This window comes from Protobothrops mucrosquamatus, unplaced genomic scaffold (genome assembly GCF_001527695.2).
Source record: "Protobothrops mucrosquamatus isolate PMUCROS unplaced genomic scaffold, P.Mucros_1.0 scaffold1036, whole genome shotgun sequence".
Taxonomy (NCBI): domain Eukaryota; kingdom Metazoa; phylum Chordata; class Lepidosauria; order Squamata; family Viperidae; genus Protobothrops; species Protobothrops mucrosquamatus.
Genome location: NW_015387268.1, coordinates 531,626 through 552,718, shown reverse-complemented (window position 1 = coordinate 552,718; position 21,093 = coordinate 531,626). Strand labels below are relative to the sequence as shown.

Below are 21,093 nucleotides of genomic sequence, written 5' to 3'. Positions count from 1 at the left end.
AGGCAGGACTGGCCTAGGGGGTATTTTAATTGGTTTTAACAAAATTTTAATAGAGCGGCCAATTCAAATATTTATTTTTAATTATTTTAGATTTGTATTTGGTATTTATGTGGGATTGTTTTAAACTGGCTGTAAGCCGCCCTGAGTCCTCCGGGAGAAGGGCGGGGTATAAATGAAATAAATAAATAAATAAATAAATGAGAAAACTGACCCAGGAGGAGGAGGATAAGATCAACCCATCTGTTTGGGTGAGGGAGGGGAACTGAGGGGGGTTACAGATCCCCCCCTTAAAAATCCACTTGAAAGAACCCAACAAAATAATTAGGCAGAAACAGTATCCCATTTCAATGGAAGGAAGAAAAGGTCTACAGCCAGTGATTGATGTCCTCTTAAAGGATGGTCTTTTGGAATCCTCTATGTCACCTTATAATACTCCAATATTACCAGTAAAGAAACCAGATTGGACCTTTAGAGCAGTCCAGGATTTGAGACTTTTGAACAGAATTGTTCAGAGTAGACACCCCGTTGTGCCAAATCCCTACACTTTAATGGGGAGAATCCCCCCAGACCACCAATGGTTTAGTGTTGTGGACCTGAAGAATGCCTTCTGGGCATGTCCTCTGGACAAAGAGTCGAGGCCCATGTTTGCCTTTGAATGGGAGAATCCTTACACAGGAAGGAAACAACAATACCAATGGACTGTACTCCCTCAGGGGTTTACAGAATCTCCCAACTTATTTGGACAGGTCTTAGAACAAGTTTTGGAGGCTTTACAGTTGCCCAAGGGGACCTGTTTAATACGATACGTGGATGATCTTCTAATCTCTGGGAAAAAGAAAGGGGAAACTATTGATGCTACCAATGTTATTAAACTTTCTGGGACAACAGGGACTAAGGGTTTCCAAAACCAAATTGCAATATATGGAAAGGGAGGTGAAATACTTAGGACACTTAATTAGTGGAGCGAGTCGGCGAATCGCTCCTGACAGAATAGAAGGGGTGGCCACACAACCCCTACCCAAAAACAAAAAGGAACTGAGAAAATTCCTAGGATTGGTGGGATATTGCAGATTGTGGATCGATGGATATGCAGATTTAACACAATCCTTATATTCTAAATTAATAGATACTGAACCATGGGTTTTAAGGTGGGAGGACCATGAAAGAGGAAACTTTGAAAATCTGAAGCAAGCTTTAGTAAAAGCTCCGGTTTTAAGTCTACCAAATTTGGAAAAGCCTTTCCAGCTGTTTGTAAATACTGAGGATGGAATAGCACAGGGAATGTTAACCCAAAATTGGGCTGGACAAAGAAAGCCAGTCGCCTTCCTTTCAAAAATTATGGACCCTGTAATAAGGGGGTGGCCCATATGCGTACTGGTAATAGCAGCCACTGCACTTTTGGTTCAAGAAAGCAGAAAACTAACCTTTGGAGGAGCGCTTATTGTGAGTACTCCCCACCAAGTCAGGACAATATTGCAACAAAAAGCAGCAAGGTGGCTTACAGATTCTAGAATTTTAAAATATGAAACCATACTAATGCAAAGGAATGACCTGGTACTAACCACTGATCACAATTTAAACCAGTGGTTCTCAACCTGTGGGTCGCGACCCCTTTTGGGGTCGAACGACCATTTCACAGGGGTCGCCAAAGTCCTGGAGTTTTTCCTCATAGAATCCTTATGAAACGCAGTCCGGCTTTTTTTCCCCCCCTTTTTCATGAGCTGTGCTACTCCCTCTGATTCTATTGGCTTTTGAAAGCCAATAGAATAGACTCTATTCAAGAGACTCTATTCTATTGGCGTTCGAAAGCCAATAGAATAGACTCTCTTGAATAGAGTCTAATTCTATTGGCTTTCAAAAGCCAATAGGAATTGTCCAGGCTGTCTCTGCCCTGCTGAGCCCGCCAAAAGTCCCAGTCGGCAAACATTGCTGCAAGTTGTCTGCAGCTAAGGCGAGCTTTCTGGAAATTCCCACCCCTCCCTGCTGAGCAACTACTAAATGTAAGTAAAAGAGGGCCAGGGGTGGGAGGGCTGCCCAGGAGCGCCTGGGCCTGCCTGCCGCCGCACCGAACAAGCGGTGGCCAAGGTGAGGCTAGCGGGGCAGCGGCAGGCGCTGGGAGGGTAGCTGGCGCGCGTGGGGCCCGGCGGGTGGCTTACCTCCCTTGGGCTGGGCCAGCTGGTGGTCCAGCCGGTGGTCGGCCTGCATCACCACAACATGAGGAACTGTATTAAGGGGTTGCGGCATTAGAAAGGTTCAGAACCACTGATTTAAACCCTGCCCAGTTTCTGGTCAACACTAGACAAATGGATCAAGAGGGTTTGGAACATTATTGTACAGAGGTGATTGATTTGCAAACTAAAATTAGACAGGATCTGGAAGAGTATCCACTAGAACAGTGGTTCTCAACCACTGTTAATGACCCCTTAATACAATTCCTCATGTTGTGGTGACCCCCAACCATAAAATTATTTTTGTTGCTATTTCATAACTGTAATTTTGCTACTGTTATGAATCGCAATGTAAATATCTGATATGCAGGATGTATTTGCATTGAACATAATTAAAGCATAGTGATTAATCACAAAACAATATGTAATTATATGTTGTTAAATATTTATTTTTAATTACAAAAAAATGGAATTTTGTCTTGAAGCATGGTGTAGCATGGGTAACAGTCTTAATATAACAACAGTAAACTACATTGCTACTATCCTGGGAAAGAAACCAGGCTCATGCAATTCAGATTTTTAGCCAGAGATCTGAGACCATGAGAAACCACAAGTCCATATTTAGGTGGCCACATAACCGAGTATTCATCATGATTTGGGAGCCCAAGATGCACCACCCAACCTCAGGGAGTGTAGGCAGAATCACGGGTTATAAACGACTTTATGCAACGTGAGTCTAAAGTAAGACCCTTACTTTATAATTTTTCCTTTTCTCGTCTTCTTTAGTTGAAAATAAGGGGTAAAGGTTTGGGAGAAGGACCTTCAGTATTGTACATTAATTCGTGAAGTTGTTTCATTAATGAGGTAATAAACTCATCCGTTAGTTAATTCTTCAACGTGGTATTAAGGAAAGAAAAGAAAATTAAACAAAAGAAAAGAAAAGAAAAAGAAAAGAAAAGGAAAGGGGACAAGAGGACAGGACAGGACAAGGAACAAGAGAGGAGGAAAGGGAAGGGGGAGGAGAGGAGAAAAAGAAAAAAGGAAAGAAAAAAGAAAAGAAAAGAAAAGAAAGGAGGGGAGAGGGAAGGGAAGGAGAGGAAAGAATGGGAGAGGGGACAGAAGAGGGGGAGAAAGGGGGGTAGAAGAAAGAAAAGAAAAGAAAAAGAAACTCTGCTTCTTGCGCAGAGCCGGCAATGGCGGAGCAAGACGTCCGTTCGGTGCGGCGGCTGGCAGGCCCAGGCGCTCCTGGGTGGCCATGGCAAGCGACAGCGACGGCGCAGGCCAACCACCGGCTGGGCCACCAGCTGGCCCAGCCCAAGGGAGGTAAGCCACCCGCCGGGCCCCACGTGTGCCAGCTACCCTCCCAGCACCCGCCGCTGCCCCGCTAGCCTCACCTTGGCCACCGCCGGTTTGGTGCAGCGGCAGGCAGGCCCAGGCGCTCCTGGGCGGCCCTCCCACCCCTGGCCCTCTTTTACTTACATTTAGTAGTTGCTCAGCAGGGAGGGGTGTAAACTTCCAAAAAGCTCGCCTTAGCTGCAGACAACTTGCAGCAACGTTTGCCGACTGGGACTTTTGGCGGGCTCAGCAGGGCAGAGACAGCCTGGACAATTCCTATTGGCTTTTGAAAGCCAATAGAATTAGACTGTTTTCAAGAGAGTCTATTCTATTGGCGTTCGAAATCCAATAGAATATTGCCTTTCGAACGCCAATAGAATAGACTCTCTTGAATAGAGTCTAATTCTATTGGCTTTCAAAAGCCAATAGAATAAGAGGGAGTAGCACAGCTCATGAAAAAGGGGAAAAAACCAAAAAGAATATGCCGGACTGCGTTTCATAAGGATTCTATGAGGAAAAACTCCAGGACTTTGGCGACCCCTGTGAAATGGTCATTCGACCCCAAAAGGGGTCGTGACCCACAGGTTGAGAACCACGGCACTAGAAGGTGGGGAGGCGTTATTTATAGACGACTCCTCCTGGGTAGAGAGTGGGTTAAGGAAAAACGGATATGCAATTATAAATGGACACACCAAAGAGTTGGTAGAATCCAACAGCCTGCCAAAGAATTGGTCAGCCCAAAATTGCGAACTGTATGCATTAAATCAGGCCCTAAAATTGTTAGAAAACAAGGCTGGAACTGTTTATATGGATTCAAAGTACGCCTTTGGGGTGGTCCACACCTTTGGAAAAATCTGGGTGGAAAGGGGGCTGATAAACAGCAAAGGAAAGGAATTGATTCATGAAGAATTGATAAAACAAATAATGGAATCCCTTCAGTTACCAAAAATAATTGCCATAACACATGTGAGTGCACATGAGAGGGGCAATTCTTTTCAAAATGTGGGAAATAGGATTGTGGATGAAGAAGCCAAGAGGGCAGCAAATGAAGAAAGCATAAATGTCTTAATACCCATTGTGAAACACTAGAAGAGATCCCTATGTTTTCAGAAACAGAGGAAAAAGAAATAATGCAGATAGGTGGGCAACAAGGAGAGAAGGGTGAATGGTTCCTTCCGGATGGGAGGCAGGTAATCAATAAACCCATAGCGCAAGGACTATTGGAGAAGTTACATGAAGGAAGCCACTGGGGTGTCCAAGCATTAGTAGATGAACTCCTAAAACATTATGGGTGCATTGGGATTTATACCTTGGCCAAACAAATCACTGAAAAATGTCTCATATGCAAGAAAACTAACAGACAAGCTATGAGAAAACAGCAACTAGGAGGGAGGCCACCTGCTCTAAGACCATTCCAATGCATTCAGGTAGATTTTACAGAGTTACCTAGAATAGGAAAAATAAAGTTTTTGTTGGTTATAATTGACCATCTAACCGGATGGGTAGAGGCTTACCCATGTAGCAATGCCACTACCAAAGTGATATCCAGGGTATTGCTAGATCAAATTATTCCCAGGTACGGGATGGTCACTCAAATTGATAGTGATCAAGGGAGCCATTTCACTGCAAAGATATTGCAGAATATTATGGAAGCCTTGGGAATAAATTGGAAATTTCACACTCCTTGTCACACGGCCAGCAGTGGAAAAATGGAAAGTGCTAATGCAAAGATAAAGGAATCATTAACCAAACTAATTTTAGTCTAAGAGTCTGCCACTGGCACTGCTGAGAATTAGAACTCAGCCACGGAAAGACATAAAACTGTCACCCTATGAATTATTATTTGGAGTTGCTTTTACCCCAGGACAAATTTGTATAGATTCACTCCAAACTCGAGATAGAGTACTGAAGCAATACGTACATAAACTGTCCAGATATTTTGATTTCCTCAGGAAACAAGGATTGCTGGTACAAACACCCCCCTTGGAGTTTCCAGTCCACAAATTCCAGATCGGAGATTGGGTGCTGATCCGGAGTTGGAAGGAGGAAAAGCTGGTTCCAAAGTGGGAAGGCGCTGCTGAAATCCAAAACAGCAGTACGAACGGCAGAGAAGGGCTGGACCCACTACACCCATGTGAAAGGACTAGTGGACGCTCCAACCAAGTGGAAAAGTGTGCTTCAACCTGACCCTTTGAAGTTGATAATAAGAAAAAGCAAAATATAGAGACATTAGAAAAAGGGGGGGGGTTAAATGTGTTGGTTTTGTGACTGTAAATGTTGGTGTAATTGTTGTTGTTGTACCCATTGCCCAGACTGCGCACCGATACACAGAGACTGTGGAGAAGAGTGTGATATAGTGATCATCGAAGACTGGTGTCCCGAGTACCAATCTCAGCCCCTGTTACAGACGGTGGTCTTAAAAGTGAAAGGGAAGAAGTACTTTTCCAGGGGTGGACAGAATTGGGATAATGTTAGACCTCAATATGACCTTGGTTACAGGAGTAATTAAAATATGGATTATAGTGGGAGTAGTAGGGTCCAGGAGCATATGCAAAGGTCAAAGTATAAATAACTCTGATAACTGTAATGATTGCATTAGAACCACCAAAATGGGTAATAAAGTAACCAAAACTCTGACATATCATACCCAGATGAACTACAAGGTGGTGGGAATGTGTGTTCATAATACCACCAGATTTTCCCTGTGTAATGAAACAGGAAGGGTTACATGCATTGACCCCTCTAGTGTGAAATATCAAACAACCATTCAGATATTTACCTCTCAAAGTGGAAAGAATCTAACATCATTATTATTAGGACAGAACACTAATACCTCTGCTAATCACAAGAGTAGAATCTGCTTTGATGCCTGCTATGCCATGAAGTTTAGTCCCTGGACCACCTGTGGGGCCCTGAGTTGGCAGAGGAGTTACCTCACACAAAGGATATACATTTATCACCAACAATAGAGAGGAAGCTCCTACGTGGCTTCCCAGACATATTGGTACTCTGATGGTAGGGGCTCACCTAGGGTGTGGACAGAGAAGAGCAGTTGGTTTAATTTAACCAAGGGGGTCAGACAATCTGATTGTTTAGAAGACCATTGTACCCCCACATGCTTGCATTTTATGGATCCCAATGAAGGATCACAGGAATATGGATTGGGAATTGAGAGCCCAGGAAAGGACCCGAGCACCCGCATCACCGTTAAGGTAACAAGTAAAAATCTGACCCCAATAGAAAGAAAATTATTCCACTCCTTTTATGAGGAGCTTGAAAAGGCCGATCACCCTGATACCTGGGGACTCACTTTTCTCACCAAAAATCTATTTATAGATCTGGCTGAAAGGATAGCCACCACCCTGGGAGTAAAGAATTGTTATGTATGTGGTGGAACAAATATGGGGGAACAATGGCCTTAGGAAGCTAAAGAAATTGATATCCAAGACACTAACATTACGTCCACTTGGACTACTAAATTAACAAAGAAAAGTCAAAAATGGGCTTTAACTACATCCATTATCGGTCACTTCTGCTTTCAGAGAAACTGCTCCGAGAACCGGGAGGAAGTAGGAACCATGGTATGCGAGGGCCAGAGATCTTACGGGGACTCAAGTACTCAGAATTGGGAAACCATGCACAGTATCGAACAAAATCCTTTTAATAACATGGTTCTACAGGGGCTTTGGGACAATGCATCCCAAGAATGGTTTGCTCCGCAAGGATTTTATTGGATATGTGGAAAATTTGCATATACCAGCCTACCTAGCAATTGGTGTGGTTCATGTGTATTGGGAAATATAAAGCCTAGTTTTTTCCTACTTCCTATTCCTCAAGGGGAAAAACTTGGAATAGCAGTATATGAGGAGAAGGGAGCTAGGAGAAAACAATCATTAAAAATTGGAAATTGGAAGGATAATGAATGGCCACCTGAACGCATAATACAGGTGTATGGACCTGCCACTTGGGCTGAAGATGGATCATGGGGATATAGGACTCCAATTTATATGCTGAATCGCATTATTAGGTTACAAGCGGTTCTGGACATTATCACTAGCAAGACAGCGCTAGCATTAAATAAGTTGGCTAAACAAAATACCCAAATGAGGACTGCAATTTATCAAAATAGGCTAGCCTTGGATTATTTATTGGCAGAAGAAGGAGGGGTCTGTGGAAAATTTAATTTAACCAACTGTTGTCTGCAAATAGACGATGAAGGGAAAGCCATTGAGGAAATAACAAACAGGATGAGGAAAATAGCCCATGTACCGGTCCAAACCTGGACTGGAATACTTGATGATGAGGGGTTCTTGGGAGGAATTTTTAGAAACTGGAAACAAGCTTTATTCATGTTAGCAGGTGTATTCTTCGGGTTAATGTGCTTACCCTGCTTGATCCCTATAATAAGAAGTATTGTACAAAACACGGTGGAGGGAATGGTAAATACAACCAATGCTGCAATACTTGACTTCGAGAATGCAGAGGAGATCCGGGAAAGTTTAAAACCATTTGAGGAAAATTTTTATTTTTAAATTAGTATAAAAAATAGAGAGGGTGGATTTGTGAGAAACAGAGAAGTTTAAAAATAAAACGGTTTCAATTGACTAACAATAGAAAGATTAACCAAGCCCTGCACGTAGGAGGCTTGGCTAGAAGACACACTTAACAAGACAAAAGGATGGCAGAGGAAAGTTCGGAACAATGTAACCGAGGGGGGGGAGGGATGATGTATTCTGGCTAGGCGGATCGGACAGATTGTTCCCCCGGAAGTCCTCTCAAATGGGACCCAAGGGGAGGGGACAGGGGCATCGCGATAGGAGTGTATATAATATTATGAGTTTGAATATTTTTGTGTGGTCTCTGGGTTTAGAACTTCCTGTTGAAATCTCTCACCAGGATCCACTGCGCTTTGCAAACCGCTTTTCAATTTTTCTGCAGAATAAACTCTTTTCTTACCAACCCAACTTTGTTGGTGTTTTAATCACGTTTCTAACAGAGAGAACTTAAATGAGCTAACAGACACCTAGAGTACCCCTGGTGGAAGATAGAAGTGAAGACGACTGGACACGAGCTCAAGCTGCTATTAGAGCCTACCATCAAGGGCAGCAAAATGCAATTATTTCTTCACATGTCTTGTGTCCATTTGTGGTCACCCAGCCACCCTGTTTTGGGTGATGCAGCCCCCCTTGGAGGAGCAATATTGAAATTCACTTAAAGGGGCTCTGTGAGTGATAGGCTGCACATCTGGCAGACAAAATTGCTTGCATTTGCTGTATGTTGAACTCCAGCTTTAAAGCAGAATTGAGGGAGGTGGGAAGGGGGCTACATCTTGCAAGATGACCTGGGAAGAGTTTGAGCCTGCAAAACCTGAGGAAGTGGGCAGGACCCTCTCAGTTTGATCATCTGCATTGAATCCATGCCCCCCCCCAGCTTCTTAAGGCTGTGCGGGAGGGGCCTGGGTGATAATTAAGTCCTCCTTATACGAAGGAGGGGTCTCTTTGCTAAAGTATATAATTCAGGCCTCTTTCAGTTTATTTATTTATTTATTTATTTATTCAATTTTTATCCCGCCCTTCTCCTTACGGACTCAGGGCGGCTGACAGCCTTATAAAACAGATACAACAATAAATACCCAATTTAAAACCTAATTAAAAAGAAATATTTACTATGGCCTATATAATTAAAATTTCTCTTAAAACCCCACTAAAAATTCCCCTAGGCCAATCCCACTTGTTGGAAGANTGGGAGCGTACCGGCCGATGGGAGGTAATCTGCGGCAGAAGGCGGTCTCGGAGATATCCAGGTCCGATGCCATGGAGCGCTTTGAAGATGATGACCAACACCTTGAAGCGCACCCGGAAGGCTACCGGCAACCAGTGCAGCTCGCGCAGCAGCGGTGTTACATGGGAGCGACGAGTCCCTCCCAACACCGCCCGCACGGTTCAGGCCAAGTTTCGGACTAAGACAGCATTGATCATGCTCATGGATGACCGCTGGCTCTTACATCCTGGCTCTTACTGACCTCTCAGTGTCATCTGATACTATGGATCATGGTGTCCTTCTGGACTGACTCTGGAAGCTGGGGCTGGGTGGCCCTGCATGCTGCTGGTCTTCCCCTTTCCTCCAGGCTCAGTTCCAGTTGGGGTTGATGCGGGGGTTGTGTAAAGATTCAGCCTGAGGCCTTGCTCCCTGTCCCCAGGCCCTTGTCAGATCTTATTTCAACACACTCTACATGGGGCTTCCCTTGAAGAGCATTCAGAAACTTCAGCCATGCAAACTGCAGCTGCAAGGTAATAAAGGGGCTGGATACCCAGCATATGCAACACCACCACCACCTGAGCTACATTGGCTATGGGTATCTTTCCAGGTGCAATTCAAGGTGCTGGTTATCACCTTGCTCTGAGTGGTTTTTCTCTTTTGCATTTGATCGGACAAGCTTACCTCAAAAAAAAACCTCAGCATCAAAGCCAGGGCCCCAAAACAGAAGCCGGGCCCAACCTGCTGTGTGTAGACGCTCTTATCTGGATACAGCCCTTTCTTCTCCTTCATCTTTTGCAGCTGGAGAAAGAAGAGAGATTACAGAGATTGCACTTTCTTCAATCACCACAGTCAAGTTTAATTTTAAACCCTAGTGATGCAGGAAAATTCCATCACACAGTTATGCTTGTAGTGACATATTTTGTATCCCTCAAAATCCTATTTGGATATAGTGTTGCACTTGTCTAGTTGAAATAGGTTCAGTGGGATTGCCAGGTTAGGACCTTTTCTTACCTACTAAGAAAGTTCAGTTTCCATTCGATTTTGCTAGGGTGGGGGGTGGGGTCTAATTTATCTCTTAATTTATGAAGTCCCCAAGTGGGGTGGGTGGGCAAGGCCACACTGCTCTTTGCAGGCCTCTCACTGAAACATCCTGGATATCCCATGTTCCCACCTGAAGACATCCCATGAAGGAATTATAGTTCCTGGCTCAAATTGCCCTTTTTGTTATAATGTTTCTTCCACCTCTCTCAACAGAATCTGCTTCCTATCATCTAAATCCATTATTCTGGAAAAGATGCTGATGTTGACCTTCTTCACTATAGCGTTCTTTCAGATAGTTGGAGAATACCGTCATTTCCCCCCATCCAAGTCTCTTTTCTAGAGGTGAGACATCTTCAGGACTTCAATGTCTCTTCACCATTCCTAGTTCTCTGATTATCATCCTTTTCTTGGTCCCGTCAAGATCATTTTGAAGTTTATTCCAGTCTCCTTTGCCTTTTTCCCCATTAACAATAGGATGTATTTATATTTGGCCTTTTCTTTCTATTGTTGAGGTGATCATTTTTGCTTCTAGTTTGACCATGATGGAATTCCTCAGAGGAAGCCTCTGAGGCCTGCAAAAGCCATAAATGGTGCCCAATCATGACATGAAGCCACAATAGGGCACTGTTGTAAGAGAATGGCAATTTTCAATGATTGAGAGTATCCTGTCCACTGTCACCAGGAAACTAATCCCTCCCTGAAATTGGGATAATTTTATTTTTAAGTTCTTTTCAGATTTCAGTTGAAGTGACCCTTATGTGCCAACACTTTTTTTACTGTGGCAAAGAGGTGTCCTTACCCATTTGACTGTTATCACAAGAACTGCTGTGCCAATCGGTCCAGAATAGACACCATATCCCCATCGGTCATGGTAGATCCTGACAGCTATAGTAAGCACTCCAAACATCACCAAAGTTGATCGTTTGGGTTCATCAAACTCTGCCAAAGCTAATAAAATGACAAGAATTGAAGTACAACCTCATTTAAAATTCCAACTCTTACCAGTACACACTTTTAAAGGTTCCCTAGAACAGCAACTAGTTGACCTGATCTTAAAAAAAAGCAGGGTTAGATCTGGTTGCTGCTTCAGTGGAGCCAGTTGGAAAAAGGGAGGCCAAAGGGGAAACCATGATGTGCTCTGTGCTTTGGGGCACAGACCTGCAGGTTGGGTAGACATATTCTCACTCCCAAAGCCCTATATGGCACAGAGCTGAGTCAGCAACCTATGGCCCATAGGCTTGCATCTGGCACACCACCAAAATTACCCAACCCGTAGTCCCAAAAAGAAAGAGCCACCTGGCCCATAGACTGCAGAGCACAACTATCCTTATGAAACAAAGACATCTCTATGATTTCCCCAGAATCCTCCCAAGTACCAATGTATTTGCTCACAAGAGAGGGATTATACATGAGAAAGACCTTGGGAGGTGGGGCCAAGAAATGGCTGGATAAGAGACTGCAAAGCCTGCAGTTGGACAGTGGGTGGGGCAAGAGGCCCAAAAGAAAAGAGTTTCCTGGGTTCCTTGGATTGGAAAGGAGACAGTGGGAGACTTGTACTTTCAGACTTCCAAGATTCTATTAAAGTCGGTTTATAACAAAATAGAAATAACTCATCTGGTCATATTTCCTGTCTGGCCTGCCAAGTAAAGACTGACAAGGAAAGTGCATCTGCTCACAGACACAGCCTCTTCTCCCTATGTGGAAGAAGGTGGCCAAACCCTGGAACAGAGCCTAGTGATTTGAGGCATTGTCCCTCTTCCCTTGTTTCTTCCTATGTGGTCAGATAGAACCAATATGTCCAGTCCTGTCTCTTAAACAATGCTATGTGATTGGACTCAGGAAACAAACAAACTTGCCTCCATAGTTACCTGCACCTGGTTTTTGCTCACAGTTTCCCACACAGTGTTAGGAGGAGGGTGGTGAATTCCTAAGGGTGGGGAGAGGCTATGGAATACAAGAGTGCCTTCTGTTGCTGGTGAGACATTATTCACCAAGGTCAAGTTATGAAGAATGTTTGAAACAGACAGTTTTTCCTAAAACAAAAGAAGTGAACTATGAACTGTGGATGGCATGGAGGGGAAAAAGGGGTTTTACCTATGTAGGTTTTTGCAGGAAAATCCCAGAATTGACTTTGTTTCTGCTGTGCCTAGATGGATCTTTCAATAAAGCTACACTCTTGGACATTCTAAAGAGCTGGGGGTTTCTTTTCTTGAATATGCCAAATGGGATGGTTGACACCTTTTCTTTGGAACAGCAGCACCCAGAGGTCTAAACAGCCCCAACTGTGCTCCCCTTTAGATGGACCTTGAAGACCTGACTCAAGTCCTGGCTTTGGCTTACAGATAAGGGCATTCCATCTGAGAGGTGGTTGTGTCTCTTCCATTTTTTTGTGGTCTGGAATCTTTTTTCCCCACAATACAAAATAAGAGGGTTGAAAGGGACCTTGGAGGTTTTCTACTCCAACCCCCGCTCAAGCAGGAGACTCTATACCATTTCAGACAAATGGCTGTCGAGTCTCTTCTTGAAAACCAACAGTGTTGGAGCACCCACAACTTCTGGAGGGAATCTATTCCACTGGTTAATTGTTCTCACTGTCAGGAAATCCCTCATTTCTAGGTTGGATCTCTCTTTGATAATCTTCCATCCTTTGCTTCTTCGCCTGCTCTCGGGTGCTTTTGGAATAGGTCAACCCCCCTCTTCTTTGTGGCAGCCTCTCAAGTACTGGAATACTGCTATCATGTCATCCCTAGTCCTTCTCTTCATTAGACTAGACATACCCAGTTTCCTTCCCTAAGAAAAACTTTTCTCACAATTGCATTTTGTTGGATAAGGCACAATGCTCACATCTGTCAAGATGTTTCTTGATCTTGAGTCTATCTTCTAAAGCATTGGCTATTCCCCCCAGGTTGGTGTCATCTGCAAATTTGATGAGCTTCCTTTCTATCCCCGCATTTTCAGTTTCTTTGCTTTAAATGCATAGGCCACCCAGAATCATTGAGAGTGTTGGTAGTTTTGGAAAGGTCAATGATAAAAGAATTATGAATATAAATCAATGTCTATGGTGGATAGAAACTTTGGGAAGCCTTTGTTTTAGGCTCTTAATGCGTTGTCTTCTTGTGTTCATAAAGAAATCAGTCCCATTTAGTTCTTAAATACATTTAACATTGTAGTCTTCATATTTTTGTTTAGATATAGATGTTGGAAATCCAACACTTAATAGGAATATAGGAATATTCTTTATTGGCTAAGTGTGATTAGACACACAAGGAATTTGTCTCCAGTGCAGAAGCTCAGTGTACATGCAAACAACAAAGTGGGGAGTTTGTTGTAAACAAAGTGGTAATTGCTCTGGATGTTGTGTATTGTAATGCAGGACTTTTCGACCTTTTCACAGATTGTACTACTTTTAGGACATGATAATATTTGAGTACCATCAGTGTTTAGCAAGGTATCAAAAACCTGATGACTAAAAAAAATGGGGGGGGGATTTTGGGTTTTACTGATTAGATTCATTTGTTGTTATAGAAATGGCTAGTTTATAATATTATGGAAAAGTAAAAAGTTGTGGTTCAATGTTAATGCTTCCTTCTACTGTGCTGGCTACTGGTTATAACTTTGTTTTCTTCTAGTTGTTCGCAGATCTGTTTTTTGATTATCTTTTCTAGGCTCTTCCCAGGTATTGAGGTTAAACTGATTTGTCGGTAGTTTCCTAGGTGCACTTTTCTTTCTTTCTTGAAGATGGGAACCACATCAGCCCTTTCCCAATCCCAGTGCTCCAGGATTTTTGAAAGATATGGTGCAATGGTTCTGAGATAACTGCCAGCTCCTCCAGAACTGGGATCTGTCGATCCTGGTGATTTATGTTCATCAAGATCAGACATTGTTCCTTTGTTCCTTCAATGGTTTGTCCAGTTATGTCCCTGAATTTTGTCTTAGAAGGTTACTTGCATTTTCCTTGAGCTTTTTCTTGGCTTTCTCATTACAGCGCACATCCTGCTCCCTCTTGCTGCTCTCTTTTTTTACGAAAAGAGAAAGCATGTTGTGTGCACCAACATGGCTCTAGGGTGGAGACTGTGCATGTGAGGAAGAATGTGTGTGACAAAGAAGGGGGACCTGGACTTCTCTAATATTAGACATTTTTATTAGGAAGAGGTTTTGGAGCGCTTTTTCTTAATGCTGGATATTGAAAAGCTGACAGATTACAAGGCTCAAAGATTTCCTATACAATTTTGGTTATTCCCTTCTTCAGATTTCCTTAATGCCCCCCCCCCCCAGACATATATTCAAAAGCAGCAGCCATTCTTCCTTACCTATCAGCGAGACCCACATGGATAATGTGGTTCCAAAAATGCTAAAGTATTGCAGCAGATCATACTTCATGAAACAAAGGAAGGTGAGCCCGGGGCCTTCACAGGCATGGCAGACCTGTTGAGAAACAGTTGCTTATTTATTTCCAGTATTTCTGTGATAAAAATTGTAATTTAAAAAAGCTAGATCAGAATCCTCTTGTTTGAAAGACAATTAACCCTCCCCCTTTACTTTGTCAGGATATTCCAGTGGGTTGGTGTCATTGCAGAAAAGATCTTGATCATCTGTGGACAAAGGCTATAGTCTCAGAGAACAGAAGTAAAATTTAAGATTCTTCGCAACTTATGTCATTAAAAATTGAAACCAGTTCTCTGAAATGACCAGAAACAAAAATGTTAAACCATGCCAGACTTGATTGACCTCTGGCTCCTTGCCTGACCTGACTTTTTTTATACTTTAATTAGGCTTCTGGCCCATTGCACCATAGGCATTCTTCAGAAATAAACAGCTTGGTGTTTTGATTGGCATCCACTCAGATAAACAACAAAGATTCGTAGGAGTAAGAAGTATGTAGGTATAGACACTGAAAAAGTGGTCAGCGCTATGTAGTTCCATTTCTATCAGATGCGTAGATTACTGTCTTGGAAGAGAGCTGTAACTGATATGCTGTTGAGAAATAGATGAGGGAGGGAGGGAGGAGGGAGAGAGAGAGAGAGAGAGAGAGAGAGAGAGAGAGAGAGAGAGAGAGAGAGAGAGAGAGAGAGATGGAACGGTTTCCACAAAAACTTGAAACTTTGCCCATGAAAGTCCTGCGACACCTGGTTGTTTCTGCTGGCACCAAAATCTTCTCTGAAAATTCTCCTTGGTATTCTGTGTTTCTCTTCTTGTGTGCAAAGGATTTTTTTCCAGGCTGTTAAACAACTTGCTTTTTTCAGGACCCGAAAGGCAAAGATCCCTGGTTGAACTGGGACTTGGTTCATAATATATCATTGTCTCCAGAATTTAACAATCTTAGTCTGTTACAGCAAAAAGAACTAGCTCAGACATGCATTGCAATGGGGGGTTAACCAAACATGTTATGAGAAAAAGATACAGAGGAAGAAAAGCACACAGACATTACTTATACTATTTTCATGCAAGAATACAAAGCACCCTCTCTCTTTTTTACGAATGAGAATTCTTATTTAAAGTTTTAGTGGGAAGGAGGACTTACCAAGATGAAGAACATGGTGAAGAAGTAGACCATGGCCTCCATGTGAAACTGCCTCTTGGCTGCAATGCTGATGGTGGGGAGGAAGGCAAGGCTGCTGAAGGTGGGCAGGAGGAACTTGGCAGCTAAAGAGCCCATTGGGAGGAGAGCAGCTCCTACCGCCCGGCTGCCCAAGAGACTGAGGAGCCAAGGCCAGGACTCGGGTGTGCTGTGGAAAGGGCAGTTCGGACCAAGGATGCCTCCTCGTCTCTTCTCTTCTCTTCTTCAATGGAGAACAGTTGCTGAGAGCCCACCGGCTGCTCCTGTTCTTGGCTTCCACTTGAACAAATGGCCCCTTCCGTCTCCCAGGAGGAGGTTTCCCTCTGCAGCCAGCTGTCTTTGGAGCAATTCTTGAGAAGGGCAGATGGGGAGGAGGAGGAGATCACTCTTGGTCGTTGACTGAGCCCTTTGGAATAAAATGTTCCCTATTGGGGCAAATGTGTGGGGAGGAGAAGTCCAGGGTCTGGCTCAAGACAGAAGGGGATTTGATCTGCGGAGGCCATGAAGAGATGGGCAAAGGCCATAGACAGTATCCTTCTTCCCCAAGGAGGTTTTGGGGTTGCTGAGGATGGGCTCCTGGGCACATGGCTCCCAGCTGCCTGGCCCCAAAGGACAGGGATGGGGAGTCAGATGCTCTCCGCCTTGTCAAAGCTGTTTCCTGGCCTCTTTAGGTGCCTGCTCTGGGCACACAGAAGTACCAGATTGCAGCCTATATAAGTAAATGCAAGTAAAACACAATTAAAACATGTCACAATTTAATGAATAAATTCCAAACCTTTATTCTTTGTTGTTTATCAGCTATGTATGCCACCTGACTCCCATCTTAAAATAAAAGCCTCAAAATAAAAATCAACATACAATCAGAATAACAAAGGTGGAAGGGACCTTGGAGGTTTTCTAGTCCAACCCCCTGCTCAAGCAGGAGACCCTATACCACTAATTACTTAATTAATTAACCATTAATTAATTAATTGTATATCTATTCAAAAACATCAAAACTAAATTGCAAAAAAAGAAGCCCTTTCCCAGAAAGGAACAATGCAGCTCAAATGGGAATGGGGGCTCCCCTGGACCTCAGCGTTGGCTCAAATCAAGCCAGGCCAGGAAAGTCAGGCAAAAATCCAGATGATTGACTGGATTTTGACCAGCAGGATGACTTTGCTGGTACCACCACCCCAAGGCCTCCTTTCATCTCCCACTTCATCTCCCAAGTGACATGGCTGTCTCTCAGGGACACTGCTGGATCAAAAGAACTTTCAAGGTGCAACCAATCTCCTTTCTGGCCAGGAGGTTGAGGAAGCACCGTTGGGAGAATCAGGAGAAATAACCCCAGCCAAGTTTTCTGTGCCACTTTCTGGGTCTGTTCCTTGCAAGCCTTTCTTGAATGTTTTCCAGGGTGCTAGTGAATGACATAAAAACCACACTGGCCCATCCACTGTAGTAGGTATTCCCTTGTATATTTTGCTGTTGGACATTCAGATGCTATATATGATTTTTCTTTCTATCATGAAGGAATGTTTACCTTTTCTTATTTTTTTAAAATAAAAATAAATTATGTCAAATTTGGACCCTTTGAGGTTAATTTCCCAGTTCCACATCTCAGGCACAGAGTCAGGAAGATGGCACTATAGAACCCTTTTCTTTTCCTTCTTTTTATATTTCCTTTTTACCCTCTTGCTTGCTGGAAATGTCTATGGGGCTGCTCTGCCAAGTCAGGACATGCAGCTCCATCACAAGATTACAGAACTACAGAGTTGGAAGGGGCCTTGGAGGTCTTCTAGTCTAGCCCCCTGCTCAAGCAGGAGACCCTATACCATTTCAGACTAATGGCTGTCCAGTCTCTTCTTGAAAACCTCCAGTGATGGAGCACCCACAACTTCTGAAGGCAAGCCATTCTACTGAATAATTCTTCTAATTTGAGGAAATTTCTCCCTAATTCCAGGTTGGATCTCTCCTTGATAAGTACTTCTAGAGTGCTGGGCCAAAAACAGAACTGCATCCCCCAGAGAGAAAGGGGTGTTCAGGGTTTCTTGATCCACAAAGCCTCTGGAGAGGAGTTGGGATTTATTTATTTGATGTATTGATTGATTTCTATCTCAGTCAATGACTCTGAGTGGCTTACAATCCAGGATTGCCCAAGAATGTCTGGAAATGGTCTCCTTCCCCTCAGAGCAGTTGGTGGGTTATTTAGACAGCATGTATCCCCCTTCACCCTATGGTGGCACACAGAAGGTCTGAGGAGACAAGTAAGAGTTGGGATGGATCTTGGAGACGATCCAGTCCCGTGTCCTGCCCAGAGCAGAGATTGCTAAAATGTCCCTGACAGCTGGCTCTCCTGACTCTGGGCAGCATTTATTCATAGGGAATTCTTTCTGAAGTCCAACTCAACCCGCTTTGTTATTATTTAAATCCAATGTTTTGTGTCCTGGAACAACTGTAAACAAATCTGTCCTATCTTCTGGGGCACAGTTCCTCAGATACGTAACAACCATGACTGCATCTCCTTGTGGTCCACCCAGCATGTCTAATTCTTTCTCTTAAGTCTTCCATCCATCTTGCTTGATCAGTTGTTCTCAGAGCACAATTGACAAGCTGCAGTCTGACCAATACAGACTGCATTCAGAGCAACAGCAACCTCATCTGATCCTGACATTATGCTTCTGTTAATGCAGCCTTGGATTGCATTTATTGTTTTGTTTAATTTTTGATTTCACAGCTGCACCACACTGTTCAGCTTGTGATCCACCAAGACACTTAAAACCTTTTCACATGTACTGCTGTCCAGTAGTGTCCCGTCCAGGTGAAAAATTGTTTTACAAAACTATTAGATCAGTGCATCTGCACGTTAGGTGTTTCCCCTCTTCATCAATTGATTTTTAGATACAAAGCGGATGTAAAATTGAAAGTATCGAATCTGATTCTGGATGGCCTCAACAGAATCCTGCTCTAGGGTGCCAGGAACTTGACATGTCCTGTCCTAGACTCTTGCCTTTGAATTGCTTCATTTGCCCTGGTTGAAATCCATATTACTTCTGTCTGTTATTCCAACCGGTCAAGGTTTTCCTGCATTTTGGTATCTTCTGAGATGTTTGCTATTTTCCACATCAGTTTCTCCTCTGCAGATTTGATAGTAAAGTTGTTCATTATCTCACCCAACATATTTATAAACAAGTTGAACACAAAGCCTACAATGGAGCCTACCTACGTTCCTGCCAGCTCCATGTAAAATCATTAACAGTCACTAAACCAGCTCTGCATCCAGTGGTGGCATCTGGCAGGCCTTATTTTGTTATGTTGTCTGGTAGGATCTCAATGAAAGACTCTTCCAAATGAGTTAAGGTTATATAGAATCCTATCACAAAATGCACTATTTTTTTCCAAATGCTCACAAATTGTTTAATACTCTGTTCCAGAATTTTTTTGCCTAGTATTAGCATCAAGCTGACTGGTAGTTACTTGGCTCTTTTTTCAAAGACAGGAATAAAATTTATCCTTCTTAGATCCTCTGGCATTATAGCAGGTAGTCAGTTGTGTCCTCTTCACCTACGGCTTGACTACTGCAATGCACTCTACATCGGCCAGCCCTTGAAGCCCACTAGAACCTTCGACTGGTCCATAATGTGGTGGCATGGGCAGTGATGGGCATGCCACAGGACACCCATGTAATCAGTGGGATTGCCCATTCAAACTGACCGGATGAACTGTTGGGGTGGGGTTTGCTTGGGACTCTTTTAACCTATTGATCTGAGCGGGAAACCCTCAGATCCTGCCTTCTATGCCTGCTATCAGCTTCTCCCAATAAAAGTTCCTTTTGGGATGAAACTGTTCCAAGAGTCCTGCTTTCTTGGAATGAGGTTTTGAAGTGGGCCCTGACATTAGGCAGGATCTGCAGTAATAGTCAACCCGGAAGGAAGACCCTTGCCGGGGGGCTAAGGAAATGATGACTGATATCAGAACGGAAAGGGAAGAAACTGTCACAGGAGGGGAATTCTCCCACCAAGCAGAGCCCAACTGATCCAGTTCTCAATCCTTGAGCTCATTGGACAAGGTGGTGGCTATGAAATGCCGCCACAAACCCAGGTGGTTGATGGGCGTCGGGAAGAAGGAGGACTGGGATAAGAGATCCAGGAAGGTGACGCTCCGACATGGCAGTCACCAGCCAGGTTGGAAAGTCAAGATGGAGAGGTCGCTCCACCTTAGTGAAGACAAGGACAACCTGCTCCAGCCGATTCCTGGAACAAGCCATCGACATGTTGAGAGTCGCCTTCGATTCCATGAAGGAGGAGAAAGCCGACTCATGCTGAGGCACTGCCAACCCAGGCTCAGCCAAGGGGACAGATGAAGGGGGGGGGGGCGAACCGGCGGTCCCAGGCCCTTCTACCAGCACCATAGAAGCAGCAGCCATCGCTACAGCCACAGCCATCTCCAGGCGAGCTGCACCAGCTGACGGTGATGGCCACTGACACAGGAGACAGAGGGGGCATCGGTCCATCCGAAAATTCCTGCTGCTAGGAGTGAGATACTGCAGGGAGCCGCACTGACTGGGGATTTTCCTGACTCAAGTGTTGAACTTGGGGCGGATGGGGGTTCTGCTCTCCCAAAAGGCCGCCAACTCCTACCCAGTGGCCCTGTCCTCTCAGTGCCTGGTAAGGGCTGGAGGCAGAGAGGCCATGCCAGGGGTCCAGCCATCGCCACCTAGGCCTTGCTCTGCGTGGAGGACAGAGCCCCATTGGAGGCTTCCTGACTGAGGCTGCGGAGGGGCACCCAGCAGGGCAGCCGCCAGTGCCCGGAACCCCCAGACGGCCACCGGGTGGTGGCGAGGAGATGGCCCAGCTTCCCCTTGTCGCTGCTGGCCGTCCGGGCTCTGCAACCCAGTGCCCACCCCTCCCCCTGCAGCTCGTAAGGCCAGGGTCGCGGCTGGAGCGTGGGCGTGGCCAAAACCACTCGGCCTCCGGCTGCCTTCTCCCGGCCATGTGGCGGACCCGGCAGCATCGCCGCCACTTTAAGGGGAGTAGCCGCAAGGGAGGTGCCTGCCGCAGGATTCCGGGTGAAAAAAGGGCGGCCCGCCAGGGAGGGACCAGAGCCATGCCTGTCCGCCCGCTCTTCCTCCCAACCAGGTGTCCTGCTTTCTTCTTTCAGAGCCGGCCCGGCCACAGCCGCCGATGCAGACCTGCTGAAGGGACATATCTACCGGCTGCATGGCGCCCCTAAGCGGATAATTTCGGACAGGGG

The 21,093-nt window shown here is 44.6% G+C and overlaps 1 protein-coding gene across 1 annotated transcript in view; it reads right to left on the bottom strand.

Moving 5' to 3' along the window:
* Nucleotides 1-15,960, bottom strand: part of MYMK (myomaker, myoblast fusion factor) — a 28,674-nt gene extending 12,714 nt beyond the window's left edge. The window contains exons 1-4 of the mRNA XM_015819976.1: nt 15,826-15,960; nt 14,615-14,729; nt 11,104-11,252; nt 9,945-10,061 (exon numbers count right to left, since the gene is read on the bottom strand). Coding sequence (XP_015675462.1) covers nt 9,945-10,061; nt 11,104-11,252; nt 14,615-14,729; nt 15,826-15,960 — 516 coding nt within the window. The remainder of the gene's footprint in view (nt 1-9,944; nt 10,062-11,103; nt 11,253-14,614; nt 14,730-15,825) is intronic.
* Between the last annotated feature and the right edge of the window lie 5,133 nt (nt 15,961-21,093).